This window comes from Macrotis lagotis, chromosome 2, assembly GCF_037893015.1.
Source record: "Macrotis lagotis isolate mMagLag1 chromosome 2, bilby.v1.9.chrom.fasta, whole genome shotgun sequence".
Lineage (NCBI taxonomy): Eukaryota > Metazoa > Chordata > Mammalia > Peramelemorphia > Peramelidae > Macrotis > Macrotis lagotis.
Genome location: NC_133659.1, coordinates 117,686,216 through 117,706,982, shown reverse-complemented (window position 1 = coordinate 117,706,982; position 20,767 = coordinate 117,686,216). Strand labels below are relative to the sequence as shown.

The window sequence follows — 20,767 nt, the reverse complement described above, 5'->3', positions numbered from 1 at the left end:
ATCTTCTATGGGAGTTTTTGAGAATTTATGGGGACTAGAGAAGATTCTAGTTTTCCATCTAGTTCTTCATGGTCATGTGACCTTGGGTAATGTATTTCTCCTAATGCTTGGCATACCATATTTGAAGTAATATTTTAAAAGATAAAAATAATAAAACTAAGTTATTTTTTCTTCCTGAAAAATACATTCATAGACATTCGAGTTATCAAACATTAAAAATAATATTGCCAAGTATTTAAAAAGTTCATCATTCTTTGAATATTAAAAAAAGTTTTCAAAAAGTAACATAGGGCAGTAGAGAAAATATTGTAATTAAGGTGATGAATCTGGGTTTTATTTCTTCCTCTGCCACTTATTAATTATATTATCTTGTTTAACTTTCTGGATCTCAATTTTTTAATCTGTAAAATGAGAGAGTTGGAGTTGATTCTAGGATAGTTTCCAGTTCTAAAGCATATAAGTCTCATTTAAGATGGGCTACTTGAATTAAATTTTGTATGAAACTAGGTGTTCTAGGAGGTGTAGATGAGGAGGCAATGAATTCCAGGCAATGGAAATAGCTAGTGAAAAAGCAGAGATAAAGAATAGAATAAAAAATAGCAAGAAGACTAGTTAGCAATACTGTAAAGTGTAAATGGGGTGATGTATTGATAAGAATGGAAAGTTAAATTGAAGCCAGTCTGTGAATGTCTTTAAATACCAAATAGAAGAGTTTGTATTTGATTCTAAAGGTAAAAGGGAACACTAGAGTTTTTATTTTGCCCATATGAGTAACAGAATAATATCTGTTTGGCAATTCTGTGGACAATAGTTTGGAATAAGGATACTGATATAAGGAAAACAAATAAGAGTTTATTGTACTAGATTGAGGAGGAGAACTGAAGTTCCAATCTAGTGTGGTTATGGAGTGAATAGAAAGAAAGGGAAAGATGTGAGAGATGTGGTAGAGATAGAATCAACAAGAATTGGCAATTGATTGGGATGGGAGAGTCGGGAGATGTTGACTGATTTGAAGTTGCAAAGTTTTGAATTAGTTAAATCTAGTCAATGTTGACAAGAATGAGCAAGAATGATAGCCTGGAAGAATACTAAGGAGTAGAAATATGAGAAATATCAGTGAGAACACAGACTAGCCTAAGGAGAAAGGTATAGACAGAAAAGGAATGGTAAAATATCATGGACAGATACAGGAATTTCAGAATTCTTCATCATGGAAAAGAAACACAGATGGTGGTTAGGTCAGTATCACTTGGGTATACTTGAGGCAGAATGGAGTTAAGGAAATTAAGGCATTGGGAGGCCAGGGTATTTGAGGGAAAGTTAAAATATTCTTTGAAACCCTGTTTTAGGACTAAAGTTAGTGTTAGATGGTAAAACTAAGATTGACTTTTAGAAATCTTTGAGAAATGAGGGATAATGATCTTGGGAGCAGTAACTTTCACCAGAGTCTGACCAGTAATATATTTTAGAAGAGTGAATTTCAGAAAAGAAGAGGTTGATTAGTGATGATGGTACAAAGTCAAAAAATGACAATATTAAAAAAAGGAATATGCCTTCTCTAGGACCCTGTGGATCAGAGGGCATAGGAGAAAGTGCAATCATGCCTGGAAAGGATGATCATGGACTCAGTATGTGAGATGAAAGAATCATAAGAAGAGATAAATGAAGTTTATTAATGACCAAATGGGAAAGAATTGTAAACAACTCATCAGTTAATGCTCTAAAATTGATGTGGTAGAGATATATCATAGATACATCATCATCATCATCATCATCATCATCAAATCTTAAGTTTAGACTATAGACCCAAGGATTTTTTAATTTCTACTCATTAAAACAGTTCAATTCTTGATAATTTTCTAGTAAGGATTACTTAGTATTACTGAATTTTTCAATAGAAGAAAACAGAAAGGGAAAAATCTGAATTATTGAACAGTAAATCAAACAGTGCTCTCTTTTTTCAAAGGAAGAAAATGAACTCCTGTATGACTTGAGGATAATAATGTGGAAGATGAAAGGCATAGTATATTTGAGAATTGGGGGGTGACTATCTACTAATGCAATAAAATACATTTCTTGAATTTTCCTAATCCCAAGGAGTCAGGAACATTAATCTCCTGAAAAGCATGAAAGGGTCTCTATGAATAAAGATGTTTCTTTAAAGGTCAAATTTTTATACATACATATAATTTATATATATATATACACATACACATGCATGAGTGTAACACATGTATGTTATATATGCTTTGTGTGTATGCTATATTATATACTCATACACATACAGCAATATACATATATATCCATATGTATGCATGTATGCAAATACAACCTGTAAATATAGACCTATCTGTACATTTGAAGACATAAGTACTTATGAATATTTGTGTACATGCTTATATATATGTACATGCACACATGTAGGAATATATTTCAAATGTTTGTTAAATCACTTCTTTCTAAAGAGTATATCTAACATGGTCAATTCCCAAAGTGGGAAGTTATTTAAACAGAACCACAATTAGCCGGATTAGGTAAAATATATCACAAAAGGAAAATATCTTGCATCATACCCTAGAACAAATTCATTTTATTTTCATGTGCATTGTTCTTAAAATACCCACTTACATTATTAAATGTAGGATTGCCAAGTTTTGATTATCTGTCAAAGATGAGAATTTAACAAGGGAGATAAGTGATTTTTCCCAAAAATAGTCTGCAAATCCCTCTGTCAAACACCCTTCATTTACCTTTCAGACACTATGAAATTAGTTTGCAGTCTGCCCCACTGGTGTATCTATGTAGACAGAGACAGATCTAATCGCCATCAGAGTAGCAAGCAGGACACTCCAAAAAAAAAAAGCTGACTTTAATTAAAAACTTTATTTTTTCCATACAATTCACAGTTTATACATGGCAAGAGGTGTATCTCACCATATGAACTTTCAGAACACAGTTACTGAGGAAATGGGTGTAGCTTTCTTTCTAAAAGTGTCTGGCCTCCTAAAAAATTTGTGTTAGATTTCCTAAATTTAAAACAGTACCCTCAGCACGTTAACTGGATATTTACACTTCTAACTTAAATCTTTATTTTTGAAAAACAGGCATTTGTAACATCAATATTTTTAAAAGACAGCTTCATTGGACACAATCCAATACATTTTTTTCCAATTTTATTTTAGGCAATCATGTTGATTCAACTTATTTTTATCTACAGTAGGTTTAAATATGAAAATAAAGGAAAAAAATTAGTAATCTACTGGGTATCTTTGTAGCTTTTTCTTCTGAATCTTAGAAATATCCACAAATCTAGAGGATACAAAATTAACTAAAAAAGGTTTTAGTTCTGAATATCAGCCTTTCCTATCTAAAAAGAGCTATCAGTATTTAAATTGTGCTATATTTCTCTCTCTTATGACAGGGATGAATTATGCCTACAACCTACATTTTCAATGTGCAAAGTCACAGTGATACCAGTTTCAACTTCTGCTCTCCTTTCAGTCACAACTCCAAGGAGCAACCCCTATAGGGTAGAATCATTGTGCGCCCCTGGGGCAGCTGAATAATTTTCTTGTGTCCAGGGATAAGGTGGAGTCATGGGATTACAACCCTTTCAAAAATCAAAGAAAAAAATGCTATTGGTAAACGGTTTATTAGCAAATGCTCCAAAAACACATTTTTACCTGTTTTGGGCTCTTTTGGATAAGTGAAACCAATGAATCACCTTAAATAAAATAAAGTATTGAGTACTTTCATCTTCAGATAATTTATTACATGTGTATTTTCCCCCTTTTCTGGTACACTTGGTGATAAGTGGGGTTATTTCTGAAAACTACCACAAAAGTGAGACCTGCCATGGAGTCTGACAATTCCATAAGCTAGATTTTAATTACACAAGTTTGTTTTATCCTTGGGACCTGAAGAAGAAAAATAATTTTAAAGGACATTTTACCAACTCTTGCAAATGTAGTGCCTTTAAAACTAGTTTCTGAGCATTGTTTCAATGTCCATCAAATTTGTTTACTATTCATTCCTTCATCAGGTATCCTCACTTCAATTACCTTCACACACTGTTTCCAGGAATATAGGGTGTCCATGCACAAAGCATTGGGGGCATGGGGAGTCGGGCAGCAGGGCAGGGGCTGGGGTCATGGGGCAGAAAAATCATACAATAGCTAGAGAGGTTCTGTTTCTTCATAAGATAAGGCACTGACAGAAATTTCTTAGGTAAAAGGCTGCATAAGAATTTCTTGCCATTTACAAAAAAAATGTTGTCATCCATAAATGGTCCATGTCTAGGCTCAGTTAGGTAGACCCTGAAAAGTTAAGGACTTATCCCTCAAAGCTACATAATTTGAATAAACAATTAGATTTCATTCTTAGCCTTATGGCACATTAGGAAAAAATAAAGAAAAGAGAAAAAAAAAACAGTCTGGGCACAGAAAGGCATCAGACATAGCTTGTTCCACTACCTATTAAAGATAGTAGTGCTGTTCAACAAGCATCTCCAAAAGTATAGTGCTGGCTCAGAATCCCAATTTCTGTTGATGGTAGATGACTATGATGGGTATTTGTATTTTTTTTCTTTTGAGCTCATGCACACTTTAAAAATGCTAACAGCATCAGTTATAAAGAGCATACCAAAGTCCTCAGCCATGGTTAAGACCAAGCCTTTTCAAAGAACCAGTATCCCAATCATGGGTTACTTAATGTTCTCAATGACAGCTATTTCTTCACCTGGACAATGAGGCGTTAAACCATTCAGATAAATACTGTCAGTCTTCATGAGTGGAGGCAGGATGTCCTTCTCACTGGTCAGGTGGTTAACTGACAGGGTTCTCTTGCATGGGGTCAGCTCTTGATTGTGGTTCACTGCCAGTTCTGCTGAAAGCTTCCTTTTAATGGAAGTGGCCCGCTGAAACTTGTCATAAATCTCCACACTCAGGCGCCTTCGGGTCTCCTTAAACTCAGCTGTAACATTGGCTGTCCATTCTGCAGCATGAGCTCGGAACTCTCCCACCTGTAACAGATACACAAATATAGAAAACTGCAACATTAGACACTTCTTGAAAAAAGGAGATTAAAAAGTTAGAGTTGTGGGATTAGAATTCATTCTTATTCCATAGTCATATTATATAGCTTTATCTTTTACAGTATATCTAGTTGTACCTCATTTTTTATATCATTTTGCTAAAAAGTGGTTTATACATTTCATATATACCAAATCATGTTTTCAGGATACTAGAGGAACCTGTAAAGAAATTTTATGGAGACTATAAAAGTGAAAAATTACCTCTTAATTTATATTTTACTGATTCAATTTTTACATTACATCCTGTATAAAATCAGTTGCTGGCTCTTAGCATTGCTGCCTTCACAATATCTCTCATATATGATTATTTTCTTACTCTAAAGCCAGCATTCTTCCTACAGTTTCATCTTCTTTTTTCCATTTTGTTGAATTCTTAAAAGAGAAATAAGTTAACTTTTAAGAAGGTTAATCTTAAATAGGCAAAATCTTTTAGTGGACCAAATAAAAAGTCACTATTTTATAGATCAAAATTTTATAAAATTATGAGAATATAATTCTTGAATTGTTGTTATGATTTAAAATGAGAGAGCGGTTTCACTTGGAAAACTTAGAAACATGACTGAAGGTATCTAGGTGTAAGGCAATTATCATCTATGATCGATGCAGCCTAGAAATAAAGCACTTTACAAACTTCAAGGCAGTTTACTAAAGTAGTGCAGTTTTATGGTATAGACTGACAATTTCAACAGCAAATTAGTTTGATTTAGATAAACACACACATAGAATAATTAAACCAAATACCTTTCCATCTCATCCTAATTCATCCCCTTTCCAGATTAAAAGATTTACTGTTTAGTAGCAACACTGACAGATATTTCAGAATTCATAAATATCTAAATATGCAAAAGAATTTATTATATGGCAGATACTTTTATTCCTGTGGTCTATTTTTTTGATATGAGAAGAGAGAGATAGAAAAGAGAAAGAAAAAAAGAGAAAAAAAAGTTCTGAATTCTTCTCAGATATATAAACCTTTTAAGCTCTAAAGCTCAACTATGACATCAGATTCTTGCTTTGAAAAAAATAATTCTGTTGATGATATCAGCTGATAAGACCTGCTGAGTTCCCTGAGGATGCTGTTGTCAAGGCTAGTCAGTCTAAAATTAGACTTATTATACCAGGATTGTTTTAGTTACCATACTTCTTGACCTGCCAATCTCTTTTATTCTCTTAAATAAGCTGACTCTTGAACCCTTTCCTTTTTTAAAGCCCTCCCAATTCTTTTTTAGCTATAGCACTTTTACTATCACCCTATCCTATCTTTAGTTTCCAGTTGTTGATTCACAAACCTCTCCTAGCAAATAATCAGATGTTTATTAGGTCTAAAGTGATAGTTGATTGTGGATGTTTACTTTTTCCATGGTTGTTTTTTTTTTAAATAATACTATAAAACAAACTTCCTCCCTGTTGAACTTTGAAACTTTGATGAGTACTTGGAGTTGAGCAAGGGACACAGAACACTCATCAAACTCTGGATCCCAAGCAGACTTGACCTTCTCTGTGACAGCACTCTCAATTCATGAAAAAACAAAATTCTCAGGCTGAGCAAATAAAGCAAAAGGGCACACACAAAGAATTTGTTGAGATCAAAAGGCTTTTACAAGTCAACAGTTGATTCTAGTTTGAGTAAAGAAAGATAAAATAAAAAAAAATCAAGGACCTAATTATCAATGGACGCTTCAATTTCTGATCATGGGTTATATTAAATATAAATAGAAATCATCTTTTATTTTCTCCAAGAATCCCTTTTCCCCCCTTTTTTATGAAATTCCTCTAGTTATACGGTTTGACTTGATAGCTTGGGATTTCATTATAATCATAGTTATAGCAAAGAATTCAGGAAAGAAGGTAATAGAGATGTTCACCAAAACCAAGTGACCAGAAATCTGTCCGGTAGCATCACCTCATATTTCTCTCTTGCCTTGCCCTATAGACAAAGAATTGTTAGCCTCCTGTTTCCTGACAATGGTTAAGGTGGTGAGTGCTTTGAGCTCCTTAAGAATGAAGGAGGGAAATCATATATATGTATACACATTTATGTCAACATCATATGTATATGTGTATGTGTATAGACATATGTTTATATATAGATATAAATGCATAAACACATGCATATAATTCTATATACACATGTACATATATGTTCTTTACAAACATACGTGCCGTTCAGATGAAATATAAATAAAAATATGCCAAGTGAGGGAATCTGCGGTCAAACTCAATGAAACAGTTCTATAGTAAGAGTCTAAAAACTGCAATCCTATTTTCTACTCTGTCACTTACCACTGACAGAATTTTGGCACGAATCCTCTTTCAATCTTAGGTTCTTCATTTATAAAATGTGAATTCATGAATTTAGTTTTCAATTCTCACAAATAACTTTTTACAAGAAAAAAAATTAAGTGTTGTACATTATCTTATTCATTCATTCCAAAAAAGTTCTTCCTTTGTTACAATGAAGACAAATGAATGTCTTATCTTAACCCTCAGCACCAATGGAAAAAAAATGTAACTATACAGGGTACATACAATGAATACTCAAATAAATGTTTGGAACTCAAGTGCCAAAAATGTCATCCATCAAGAAGATTTTCAAAAACCAGGAAGCAAGAAAAATAAATGAAGATCATTAAAAAGGAAGGACTGACCTACTGCCTTCTCTAACCAACTCATTGTACTTTTTGGATCATGATTAATCAATAAATTAATAAAGACATTTTCTTATATTAAACCTCAATTTACTTTTTATAACTACTAAGCATCATTCTCTGCTCTGTCTTCTGGACAAGCAGGAAATTTCTAATCCCTTTTCTAGGCTAAATATCAACTTTATTTCAATTAATTAAACAATGACATGAACTTAAAGATCTTTCTTTACCATCTTGTATGCCAACTTCTATTAGATATTCCTGAATCCATATCCAACCCAGGTCTACTCCCATCTTTCCCAAAATGTGGCATCCAGAATTTAGAGATTGGAGTTAAAATCTCAGCAATCAGGTATATACTTTCTAAACATTTATTGCTTCTTAATTTGTCATTATAGATCTGTTATCCGTGAATTAAGCTAAGCCCTCACTAAGTAGTTGTATTTTGTTCACAGCTTCTTGGGGGAACACATTCCATATGCTGACTAGTCTGTCTTTCCTTTCAACTTTAAGACTGACTTGTGGAAAGAAGCTAAATATTTATTCTGGAGGCCTACAGTGCACCTGGAGCTTAATATCACACTGTTCCCATATTCTTGCTGGTTCTCAAAGGACATGCTGGTCTTGTTGATTTGTTTCCATTTTTCTTTTGTACACATGTCCAGAATTTTTCCTGGGTAGCAGAAGGAAATGGCAGTTTCATTTCTATCCTGCCAATAAAGCCATCAGTGGACTTGGTGGATTTGGTGGATCCACCTGGTGCATCAATATCTTATCAGCCTCATATAGTCCAGAGTTCTGTGCTAACTCTCCCAGACATCCAACATCTCTTGAATGCTTTCAATATTTATACTTCTAGAGTATAGCTACTAGCATATAGGAGCAAGTAGTTTTAGAATGTAGGATTTTATGAGTGATCTAATATGACAAATGTTTGTCACAGAAACTCGAGTTTTTGAATGTTTCCCATACATGAATATATTCCATTACTATTATTTAGGTCCTTAGTTGCATCCTCAAGCATAGCTGCATAAAAGAGATTAAATTTTGTCCAATCAGTTCCATTAATATGCTTTTCTATTTTTTTAACCAGAAAATGAATATTTTTATTGACTGCAGATTTATAATATATCTGAGGTTTGGAAATGCTATTGACTCATTCCCTCCTATCTTTACTTATCACTTCCCTTGATTATCTAGATCTTTTATTTTTCCAAAGGAATTAGTTTTTATCTAGTTTTATAAAGTATAGTTCTGATATTAAATTAGCATTGGAGAAATTAAGTTTAAATCAGTGTGTTATACTGAATTCCAAAATAAACTCAAAATGGTTATGTGAATTGAATATTAAAGGTTTTTTTCAATAAAAATAGAGGAAAACCAGATTAGGTAGCTTTCATAGCTATGACTAGGGGATAAATTTTTTTGTTTTTGCAAGGCAGTGGGGTTAAGTGACTTGCCCAAGGTCATACCACTAGCAATTATTAAGTATCTGAGGTCCGATTTGAACTCAGCTCCTCCTGACTCTAGGGCTAGTGCTCTGTCGACTGTCACCTAGCTGCCCTTAGGGGATAACTTTTTAACCAAATAAAGGTTAGAAAAAATTACCACAGATAAAATGATCATTTTTTGTAGTTACATGAAATTGAAAAAAGTTATTGCATAAATAAAATTAATGCAATTAGACTAAGACGGGAGACAGTAGACTGGGAAAGAAATCTTTGCATCAAATTTCTCTTACAAAAGTGATATCTAAAATATACTACTACATGACTACATAGTCACAATCCCACACTTATTAAGTTTCTAAAGCAGCATTTGAATTCAGGTCTTCTTGATTTCAAGTTCAATCCATTTCAACACACCACCTCTAATCTAATACTTGAGAGTTGTCAATATAGAAGTGCTCATTCAAATTATAAAAATGAATGCAAATTATCAAAGGAGAGAGAGTTTAAAGAGAAAAACTGCAAAAAGTCCTTGAAGACTAACCAAATTAAAAGCAGGGATGGACTTCAGCCAGTTAGAGCTTTGTGAGATCATTTTCATCTTGGAAGCAAGCAAATTTACATATCAGATTTGATTTAATGTTTTGTTGATTTTCTAGAGTTAAAAAAAGTGATGGAGAAAATGGTTTATAGTGGAAATTAAACTTAAAAGTGAAGTGTATACATTTCCCCCTGAGGAGCCAGTTGTAAAAATACTCAGGACATCACTGGTTAAAAGATCAAGAAGATTAAGAAGAGAAAATGAAGTAGACAGAGGCCTTCTAATTAAAAAAAACAACCAGGAGAGGATTTGATCCTTCAAGCCAAGGGAAAGAGACAATTCAATAGGAAGAGGTCAATAAGTTCAGAAGCTGCAGAGCCCAACAAGGATGAGGCCTGAGACAAGGCTACTGACTTAATGATTAGATCATTATAGGTGACTTTAGAGGCAATGATTCCAACAGAGTGAAATTCAAACAAAGGTTTAATAATGTAGTAAGTTAATTAGTAAGTAAAAGTGGGTTGCTTTTTTTTTAATTTCAAGAAGCTCAATAGTAAAGGGGAGAAAAAAAAGAAAAAAAAAAGAATTAATGAAAATGGAATGGATTAGAAGGGAAATTTTGCTGTTTGTGGTTTTTAAGAACTGAGGAGACCTGAAAGTTTTTATAGTCATTTCAGAAGAGTTCAGTGGAGAGCAAGAGGTGAAAGGTATATGAAAGACAAGGGGTGTCTACTGAAACGAGGTTCTGGAGGAAGGAAGAGTGAAGTAGTCAGGATATTTCTTTAACTATCATTAGAGTAAGGAAGAGAAAAGGATGATAATGTTTAGAAAACTTGAGAAAGGTATGGGTCGAAGAAAGGTCTTGCTGGGAGTTGACAGGGAATCACTTATTGAGGGTGCTTATGACAGTGCTCTTGAATAGGTCAATGTTGCAATATAAAACTTACAAAATCCCTTACATCTCTCAGACCCTGAAAATATATATGTATGGGTTTGGAATTGTTGCTTTGTATGAGAGAAGGAGTCAATAAGGTTAGAATTGCAGGCTTATCAGATAACAGTGAGGTTAAAGAAAAAAGCCACACAGTGATTCTAGGGCTGAGTCCAGTCAGTAAGACTTTGTGAGTTCAAATCCAGACTCAGACACTTACTAGCTGTGTGTCCCTGGGCAAGTTACTTCACCCTGGTTGCCTCAGTTTCCTCATCTGTAAAATGAGCTGGGGAAGGAAATAGCAAACAACTTCAGTACCTTTGCCAAGAAAACCCCCAAAGAGGTCAAGAAATGTCAAAAATACCTGAAATGACTGAATAACAAGAAGCCAACCAGGGAAGAATTTATATGAGACCCTGTCAGCCTAAGAGAGCTATGAAATATTTCAAAGTCTACTACACTCACCTTCTTTGCCCCACCCCCACCCCCACTCCAAATGCTTCAGAATATTACAGATGATGCTTAATAAATGTTATATGATTGATTGCCTCGGTCTTTAACTATTTTATTCAATATAAGCTCCGTCTCTAAAAGAATGCTTCTAAACAAACGACTTCAGATATCGTTTCCCTAAAAATGATTCCTAATTCTCAACTATTTATATTTGACTTTTCAGTTACTGTCCTACACACTCTCACTTAAAAAAACTTGACCATAGGGGCAGCTAGGTGGTGCAGTGGATAAAGCACCAGCCCTGGAGTCAGGAGTGCCTGGGTTCAAATCCAGTCTCAGACACCTAATAATTACCTAGCTGTGTGGCCTTGGGCAAGCCACTTTAACCCCATTTGCCTTGCAAAAAACCTAAAAAAAAACTTAGCCATAGCACATATTCAGGAATGTACTATATATGTTTAACAACAGGTTCTGTGGGAAAAATATGTACAACACATCTTTAAGTTTAATTTTCATTAATAATTTCAACACTTTCTTAAGTGCAGACAATTAACAAAATGATAAATACAACCCTAATTTGCACAATGTAATGATTTCTGAGGTGTAAATGCTTATGTTAAAAAGTTAACTATTGGCTTTTGGAGATCATTTTATATGTTAATTTTTTTAAATAACAAGGATTAAAATTAATTTTGACAATTTTTGGTGTCCTGGACATATAGATATTCTGAAGGGCTTATAAAGTCAAGAGTAGAAATTGTTGTTTTCTATCAAGTTCCAAAAGTGGGAAGGATTCCACCATTGTAGACAGGTTAATCACACTTGTTAAGCAGTTAATAAAGTGCTGGTGGCAATGATGATGATGATAATGGTGTGTATTGAAAATCTATGACAAAAGAGTATCATGTCCATTCTAGATTTCTTTACTTCAATGCCAAAAAAAAAAGAAATTACAAAATCAGACCTGGTGGCCTGGCCACAAATTTTCTTACAGGGAAGAAATGGGCATTTGATTATCCATGAAGGAATTTGAAGAAATATTTAGAATCCTGAGGGGGGAAAAAAAATTATACCTTTATAATTGGCATCTGAATTTAGTCAACTGAATTTATTTTCTGTTTATAATATTGGGACAAATACTATAGAATACAAAGTAGTTTACACATGGTTCTTTCCCCACAAATAAGTCACAATTTAATTTAGGGAGAAAAAAATGTACATATGAAGTAATTAAATGAAAATACTTTAGAATATGTTTTAAGTAACAAATTTCCAAAAAGGGGAATAATCTGTCATTGCAGGTTAAAGAAAGGAGATACTACTTTGAAAGGTGTTGCACAGGAAGGAAGGTAAGGAAAAAGAATTCTGGGCTAGGAGAATATTATAAATAAATGAAATGATAATGTTTAATCAGTGAACAATAGACTAGTATGACTGGAAAAGACTTTATGTTAATTACTGAGAAGTAAAGTTGAAAAAATAGTTTGGGGTGAGATTATGAAGTACCCTAAATTGAATCTAAGAAATATGCTTATTATTCTGTTAGCTGTGGGGAATATTTTGAATAGGGTATTCCCATAACGATTTCAGAAAGATTAATCAATCTGCTTGCTACATGCAGAATGTTTTGTAGTAAGGTATAATTGGAATGATGGAAATATTATTAGGATACTGTTGCAGTAATCTAAGAATGAAGGAACAAGAGTTTAAACTCAGATGATAGCAGTGGGAATGAAAGAAATAAATGGATGCAAAAATATCAAAAATCAATAAAATGTGGCGCTTAATTGGATACAGGAATTGAATAAGTTTCCAAATTTGAGTAATTGCAACAAAAATCATGCTAGTGACAGAAAAAGGGAGTTAAGTAAAAGGAGGTACATTAGGAGTTAACAGGTTCCCCCTCATTTTTATTATTTATTATTTATTATTATTCAAGACCACTAGCACTGCATCTTTTGAAGGGGATTCTTATTCATGTATTTGTTAGACAAGATAATCTCTAAGATTCCTTCTAACTGGTAACCAGTCAACTGAATTTCTCAATTATCTTTTATACCTTTGATATTTGTCTCCTTCTCTTTTAACCCTTTCCCCTCTTTCATTTCCTGTGCACATATTTTGTTTCCTCAAATACTGATTAAGTACCTTGAAGTAAAAGATGACACAGGTTTAGAGAAGTATGGCAATAGTAGCTAAAGGACCAACTCTAGAGTTAGAAAGACCTGGTTCAGAAATATATTGACTTGTGAATTTGGGTGAGACACAAACTCTCAGTTCATCTAGATAACTCTCTAAGACCTTAAATTTCAACAGAGACTTTCTTCACTGGTGGGTCCCTAAATTGATAAGATTTTAGGTCTAGACCAAAATTTTTTTAAAAATAAAAATTTTTTAAATGCTAGCCTTACCCCCCAATGTTTCTATATTAATTAAAATAGAAATAATACTAATACAGAGTGATGTTGCTTTCCTATTCTTTAAATTAGCTGAGCCACTTTGGGCAATTAAGTACAATTTTATGGGGTTTCAGTTTCCTTGAAGAAGGAAAGGAGTGAAAGAAAAGTGTCTCAAATACAATTTGCTCATTACCAAAGGTGACAATGGGTAACCTCTAAGCACATTCTCTGTGACTGGGATAAATTATATTTGCCAGAGCTATAAATTCATCTACTGACTGCCTTCCCTCAAAGTATGCCCTTAGAAGGTAAAAAGACAATGGAAAATATATTTTTCCATGAAAAAAAAATACTGTCATTCCCTCCACCCCCACCTTTTCATCCTATTCTCACTTTATGCTCAAAAATAAATCATTTTTCTATTATTATAATCAACCTCTTTCTCTCCCTCCTGACAAGTATTCTCTTTCATTCCGACTTCTATTACTATTAATAATATCTCTTACTCTGCTCACACCTGTATGCTGATATAGTCCTAGGCTGATGTCACTGGCTCTTTTCATCAAGGCAGAGTTAGATGAGGAATCTTTAACTGAAACTACTCTACTGATACTCAGCAAACTAGAAAATTATGAGACCTTTTGTTAATTCCTCTAAGTACTTCAAAAATTCTAACCACATAACATATTTACCTTCAGGAATAAAAATTATTCTCATATGGAAAATAGAACAAGTTAATAGTCTTTCTACCTAAAATATGCTTTTAATAGGATATGAAGCAAAGCTTTTGATATTTTATAATGCCCACTAAGGAATTTTCTATATCAGAAGTAAAATTGAAAGGGATTTCTTCATCACTCACTGATATTTTATATTCCCCTCATTTAAAAATGGAATTTAAATTCACCCTTTTTGGTTTGACTATTTTTATTCCATCAAAGAGATTTTATCATTAAATAGCAACTAGCTAGATTGGAATATCTATTTAAATTTGTAAAGTAATTTGGATCCTTCTTTGCATGCCAATTCTACAGAATGCCTAGACTATAATTTTTAACAATTATCATTAATTCGTTTTCTGAAGTATTGGCATTTCATTATATCCTTGAACTCTACTGTTCATTTACTTTAAAAGAACATTTCAAAGGATTCTTTCTACAATTTTGTTGTTTAATTAAACTAAAAAGGGTTACTTGTCACATTATCTCTGTGGAACAGTACTTAATGTTTCCCCCTTTTTTGAGCAAGTCTATGAAATATTCATAAGACCTCTTCAAACTAAACTATCATGTATAGTTAGTTTCTACCTCTTTAAGTAGACTGCTTAGCATTTTTCCTGTAAAAACGAAGTATGATTTTTAATAACAATATCGTGAAGTTATATAGTATCTTTCTTTTTAAAACCTCAAAGTATTATACACATATGATGATGATGATGATGATGATGCTTAATATTAGAACTGAAACTTTCACATTGGGGAATTAGGCATTTGCATAATATCACTGGGGAAATAATGCAATTTCTCTGGGTTGATAAGATTAATAATGACCAGATATCATTAGAAACTGATTTGTCTTCTGGTAGTCTGAGAGTCTAGCATTCCAATATTTTTGCTAGCCTTGATTTTGAAAATTTATCAGTCCCCTGATATTTTGGAAGAAGAAAATATAATTACATTCATTTTAAAAATAGGGAAACAAGATAAATTGTTAAATACATAACAATTCGATTTTTCAAAGAACTATAATATCTTTGATGTAACTATATCCTTGATGTAAGTGTTCATTCGACCAATTCAGATTACAATTCCTCTGTGATTTAACAATCTTCAAGAGGTTCTGTGGGCACATTACTTAGGTAAAATTGGACAATATTTTGCAGAAATTCAGTTTAAAACAGCATCAATATTATATTTTAGAATAAGTTCAAAATGAATTCCTATTGGCTAAGGTAAAGAGGAATAAGCAAAGTAGTGAGGTTTTCCTCTTCATTACTACACCATTAACTTTAGCGATTTGGACCAGACAGAGGCAAGACTTGTTTCTTTGTGGCAGAATGAAGTCCTCTAAATAATTGTGTGTGTGTGTGTATGTTGTTGTTGTTGTTGCTGTTGTTGTTGTTGCTACAGTTAAGTTGATTTAGTCATGGATAACTCTTTGTGACCCCATCTGAAGTTTTTCTTGGTAAAAATGTTGGAGTCAGGAGGCTAGGTGGTGCAGTGGATAGGGCACCAGCACTGGAGTCAGGAGTATCTGAGTTCAAATCCAGCCTCAGACACTTAATAATTACTTAGCTGTGTGGCCTTGGGCAAGTCACTTAACCCCATTTGCCTTGCAAAAACCTAAAAACAATGCTGGAGTGTTTTACTAATGAGGAAATTGAGACAAGCATCGTTAAATGACTTCCCCATTATCATACTGATTTTAAGTTCTGGTGACCAGATCTGAACTCATGAAGATTAAGTATTCCTGACTCAAGACCCCAAGCATTCTATTCACCATACTAGCTTCATTGTGTGTATATGTATATAAACTAATTTTTATATATTATATACTATATACAATATACTATATATTAGATAATATATAATACATATGTTTATGTAGATATATTACTATATGTTTATTAAACTTAGTTTATGCAAAATTATATGTCACAGTAAAAATAAATGTTATTTATATAGAAAGTTATCAATATATTACTTATTAATACAATTTATATATGAACTTTTGTGGGAGATCCTGTCACCTATATGTATGCTCATATACATATATGTTTATCTATGTCTAATATGTCTATTATCTATCTATCATCTATCTATCTATCTATCTATCTATCTATCTATCTATCTATCTACCTATCTTCTTCTAAAAGGCTTGGGAAGAATTCTTAACCAAACAAGAGGATATTTTAAGAAAAGATAAAACATTTTGCTTTATAAAAATTAATTTAAATCAGTGAAGCTAGATGAAAAGAGAACTGTCAAGTAGGAGAAAATCTTCACATTAAATATATCTGATAAAAAAATCTGATTATTTATTCTCATTTTGTACAATGTTTTTTTATACATTAATAAAATATTCTTGTTTAAGAGTAAACAAAATACCCCACCCCTCAAACAATATAAACTCACTTGAGTGATAAAGGGGAGAGAAAAAAATTAAAATAAAAAAAAAATAGTAATAATGGTGGCACAATGGACGGAGCACCAGCCCTGGAGCCAGGAGCACCCAAGCCCATATCCAGCCCCATACACCCAACAGTCACTCAGCTGTGTGACATGCAAGCCACCCCAACCCCACTGCTGTGCATAAACCAAAAAAAGGAAAAAAAGACCTAAAATAAAATAAAATAGTAATAATAGTAGGGGCAGCTGGGTGGCAGACAGGGCACTAGCCCTTGAGCCAGGAGCACCTGGGTCCAAATCCAGCCTCAAACACCCAACGATCACCCTGCTATGAGGCCCCAGGCAGGCCACCCAGCCCCATTTGCCCTGCATACCCCAAAACATAATAATAATAATAATGATAATAAATGTGCATCAGTCTTTGTTCCAACACCACCAACTCTGTCGCAGGTGGATCACATTCTTTATGATAAGTCCATCACAAAAGTTACTACCATATTTTTCCACCATTGCTGCCATTGCTGATCGCAACTCCCTCCTTTGGTATTTCTCCACTACCATCTACTATATTTTCTCTCTCACTTGGACTCTGCTGTAGGGTAGCTGAGTGGTGCAACAGACAGATCCCTGGTCCTGGGGCCAAGAGGACCCAAGACCTCCTACCACCCCTTAGGCCCAGAATCCACCTGGCCCTATGGTCCCAGACAGGCTATCCAATCCCAGCCCCTTGCAAGAAGTAAAAAAGAAAATTTGTTATATCTGACCACTCTCCCCCAATGGTCCATCCTCTCCTCCTTCATTCACATCCCCACCCCTTCCCCCTGTCCCCACCTCCTTCTTACTCCAGATGTCTATACTCCATTGAGTATATCTGCTGTTTCCTCTCCTAGCGACCTCTGATGAGAGCGAAGATTCCCTCATTCCCCCTTGCCTTCCCCCTTTCCATATCATTGCAATAGCCCATTGTAATAAAGAAAAATCTTATTATATGAAATATCTTGGCCTATTCTCCTTCTCCTTTTTCTTTCTCCCATTACATTTCCCTTTTTTCTATTGACTCCATTTTTATACCATACTTTATCTTCAAATTCAGCTTTCTCCTGTGCTTCATCTATAAAAGCTCCTTCTACCTTCTCTGTTAATTGAGAAGGTTCATATGAGTATTTATCAGTGCCATTTTTCTATGCAGGAATACATGCAGTTCAACATCATTAAGTCCCTCATATTTTCCTCTTCTCCTCCAATCTCTCTGCTTCACCTGAGTCCTGCATTTGAAGATCAAACCTGTTCAGCTCTGGCCATTCCAACAGGAACATTTCAAAATTCCCTGGTTCATTGAAAGTCCATCTTTTTCCCTGGAAGAGGACATTCAGTTTTGCTGGGTAGTTGATTCTTGGTTGCATTCTAAGCTCTTTTGCCTTCTGGTATATTATATTCCAAGCCCTACAAGCTTTTAATGTAGTTTCTGCTAAGTCCTGTGAGATCCTGATTGCAGCTTCACGGTATTTGAATTGTGTCCTTCTGGCTGCTTGCAATATTTTCTCTTTGACCTGGGAGTTCTGGAACTTGGCTATAATATCCCTGGGGGTTGGTTTTTTGGGATCTCTTTCTCAGGGGGATCTGTGGATTCTCTCCATTTCTATTTTGCCCTCTGCTTCTAGGATATCAGGGCAATTTTCCTGTAGTAATTCTTTGAAAATGATGTCAAGGCTCTTTTCCTGATCATGACTTTAAGGTATTCCAATAATTTTTAAATTATCTTTCCTAAATCTGTTTTCCATATCAGTTGTTTTTTCAATGAGATGTTTCGCATTTTCTTCTAATTTTTCATTTTTTTTTTTTGTTTTGAAGTATTGATTCCTTATATCTGGTAAATTCATCACTCTCCCTGAGTTCTATTCTTTGTCTGAAGAATTTGTTTTCCTCAGAGAGCTTTCTTATCTCTTTTTCCATCTGGCCAATTCTGCTTTTTAAAGCATTCTTCTCCTCAATAACTTTTTGAACTGTTTTATCCGTTTGATGTAAGCTGGTTTTTAGCATGCTATTTTCTTCAGCATTTTTTTTTTTTTGGATTTCCTTGACTAAGCTGCTGACTTCATTTTCATGTTTTTCTTGCATCTCTCTCATTTCTTCTTTTTCTTCCAACTCCCTCATTTGATTTTCAAAGTCTTCTTTGAGCTCTGTCATAGCCTGAGCCCAATTTCTGTTTTTCTTGGAGTCTTTAGATGCAGGAGCTTGTGCTTCCTCATCTTCAGACTGAGTGTTTTGATCCTTCTTGAGCTCACAGGCAAAATATTTCTCAATGGTGTTCCTCTTGTTTTTCTGCTAGGTCATTTTCCCAGCCTTAGCCTGTTGTGGGGGTGCTTCCTGACCTTTTGGGACACTCCCACAAGGATCTCAATATGTGAGGCTCTGTCCTCCCTCCTGGTCTGTGAATGACTATATGCGCCCCCCTCTGCCACAGGGCTGAGGTGGGGGCCTAGACTGCGATCAGGATCTGAATGTGGTCAGAACCCCAGAGTCCTGTTCCAGGGACAGAGGACAGAGCTCAGCACTCTCTCTCTTCACTCTCCCCGCCGCCCAGGTTCAATGGGCTCATGCCCTGGGGGCTCCTGCTTACCCACCCTGCCTATTTCTGTTTCCTGGATCTGGACTGCCTTGGCCACTCACTGTATGCCCTGAGGGCTGGGCTTCACATGCTTGCTCTGGCAGAGGTCCCCTGCTGTTCCCCCAATTTGTGCCCAGTGCTCCTCAGAGTGGGGCATATGTCAGGTGATTCCCCAGCTGCTGTGAGCCGAGGCTCCCAACCCCCTCTGGCAGGCTGCCCCTCCAACCCTGGGGAGCAGAGACTTTCTGCTTTTTTCCCTTGAGTAGGAGAACTGCCTCACTGGGTCCCTCTGTGGGTTCTGTCTCATGAAAATTTAGTTAGAGTCCTTAGTTTAGAAGTTTTATGAGAGAGCGCCTAAGACACGATCTGCTCTTGTCGCCATCTTGGCTCCACCACCCCCCCCCAGCACTTTGTCTTAATGTCTTTTAATATTAACAAAAATATGTGCATGCCTATACATGTATGTACAGATATGATGTTTGTAGTAGACAAAGCTACTTATTTCACTGAGTAGATGAAAAATGCTTATAATGAACATTTTTCTTAATGTCTTTTACCATTAATACATAGATTTGCATGTCTATACATGCTTATATATGGTGTATGTGAGAAACAGAGAGATGGAGAGTTTTGGAGACAGAGGAAATAGAATACTTGCTATACTTGGGGAAAGACCAATATTCAAATTCTATTTCTGATAAATATTAGCTTTGTGACAAATAACTTAATCCTTCTCAGATGCTGGCAACAAACTCTATAAGGTATAAATTATAGCTATGTTGTGATGTCAGTGGAAAAAGATTCACAATTGACATCTCACAGGTCTTTGGAACCTCTCTCTCTCTCTCTCTCTCATTCTGTCTGTCTAAGTCAGTGGTGAGGAACCTTTTTCTTTTTCTGCCAAGGGCTATTTGTATATTTATAATATCATTCAAGAGCTATATTGGTCAACCATTTAATTAATTCACCCCTAAAAAGCCACTAGATTTATTGAATTTTGATTCCCACCTGAAGTTGCCTTGGCAATGCCAGACCAGTGTGATAGTGTGCTGAAGGTCCCCCCCCCCCCATCTATGCAGCCCTTGAATTAAGCATATTTTTTTTGTCCTTGTCCACCTTCATTCACTGCTCTCTTTATAATTTTCTTCATTCTGTACCTCTTTCTCCATAACTCCTGCCATTTCCTCACACTTCCTGAAGCAAGGTTTCACTACCAAGGAGTCCACAACTTGGTTGTCCTAAACTTTCACATTCCTTTTTCAACAGATCTTAGTCATTCATCTATCAGAATATACTTCTTTTCCATTGCTTTCCATACTTTTGTTTTGAATGACTTCTTCTTTGAAGACATGAGGCTATGTCACAGTCAAGGAAAATTCTCGAGAATGTGTTATTTGGTTTTTGTCTTTGCCCTTGTACCTAAGGCAATGATGCACATATTCTTAAAGGAATGGTAGTGTTCTTTACACTTACAAAGGTTTTCATGATTGGATACATTCTTGTATGTTACTGGAATATA

The 20,767-nt window shown here is 34.7% G+C and overlaps 1 protein-coding gene across 4 annotated transcripts in view; it reads right to left on the bottom strand.

The window, feature by feature from the left end:
* Nucleotides 1–2,584: 2,584 nt before the first annotated feature.
* Nucleotides 2,585–20,767, bottom strand: part of KCNK2 (potassium two pore domain channel subfamily K member 2) — a 204,007-nt gene continuing 185,824 nt past the window's right edge. For all 4 annotated transcript variants that reach the window (XM_074222666.1, XM_074222665.1, XM_074222664.1 and 1 more), the window contains exon 7: nucleotides 2,585–5,020. In XM_074222666.1, coding sequence (XP_074078767.1) covers nucleotides 4,703–5,020 — 318 coding nt within the window. In that variant the 3' untranslated portion in view covers nucleotides 2,585–4,702. The remainder of the gene's footprint in view (nucleotides 5,021–20,767) is intronic.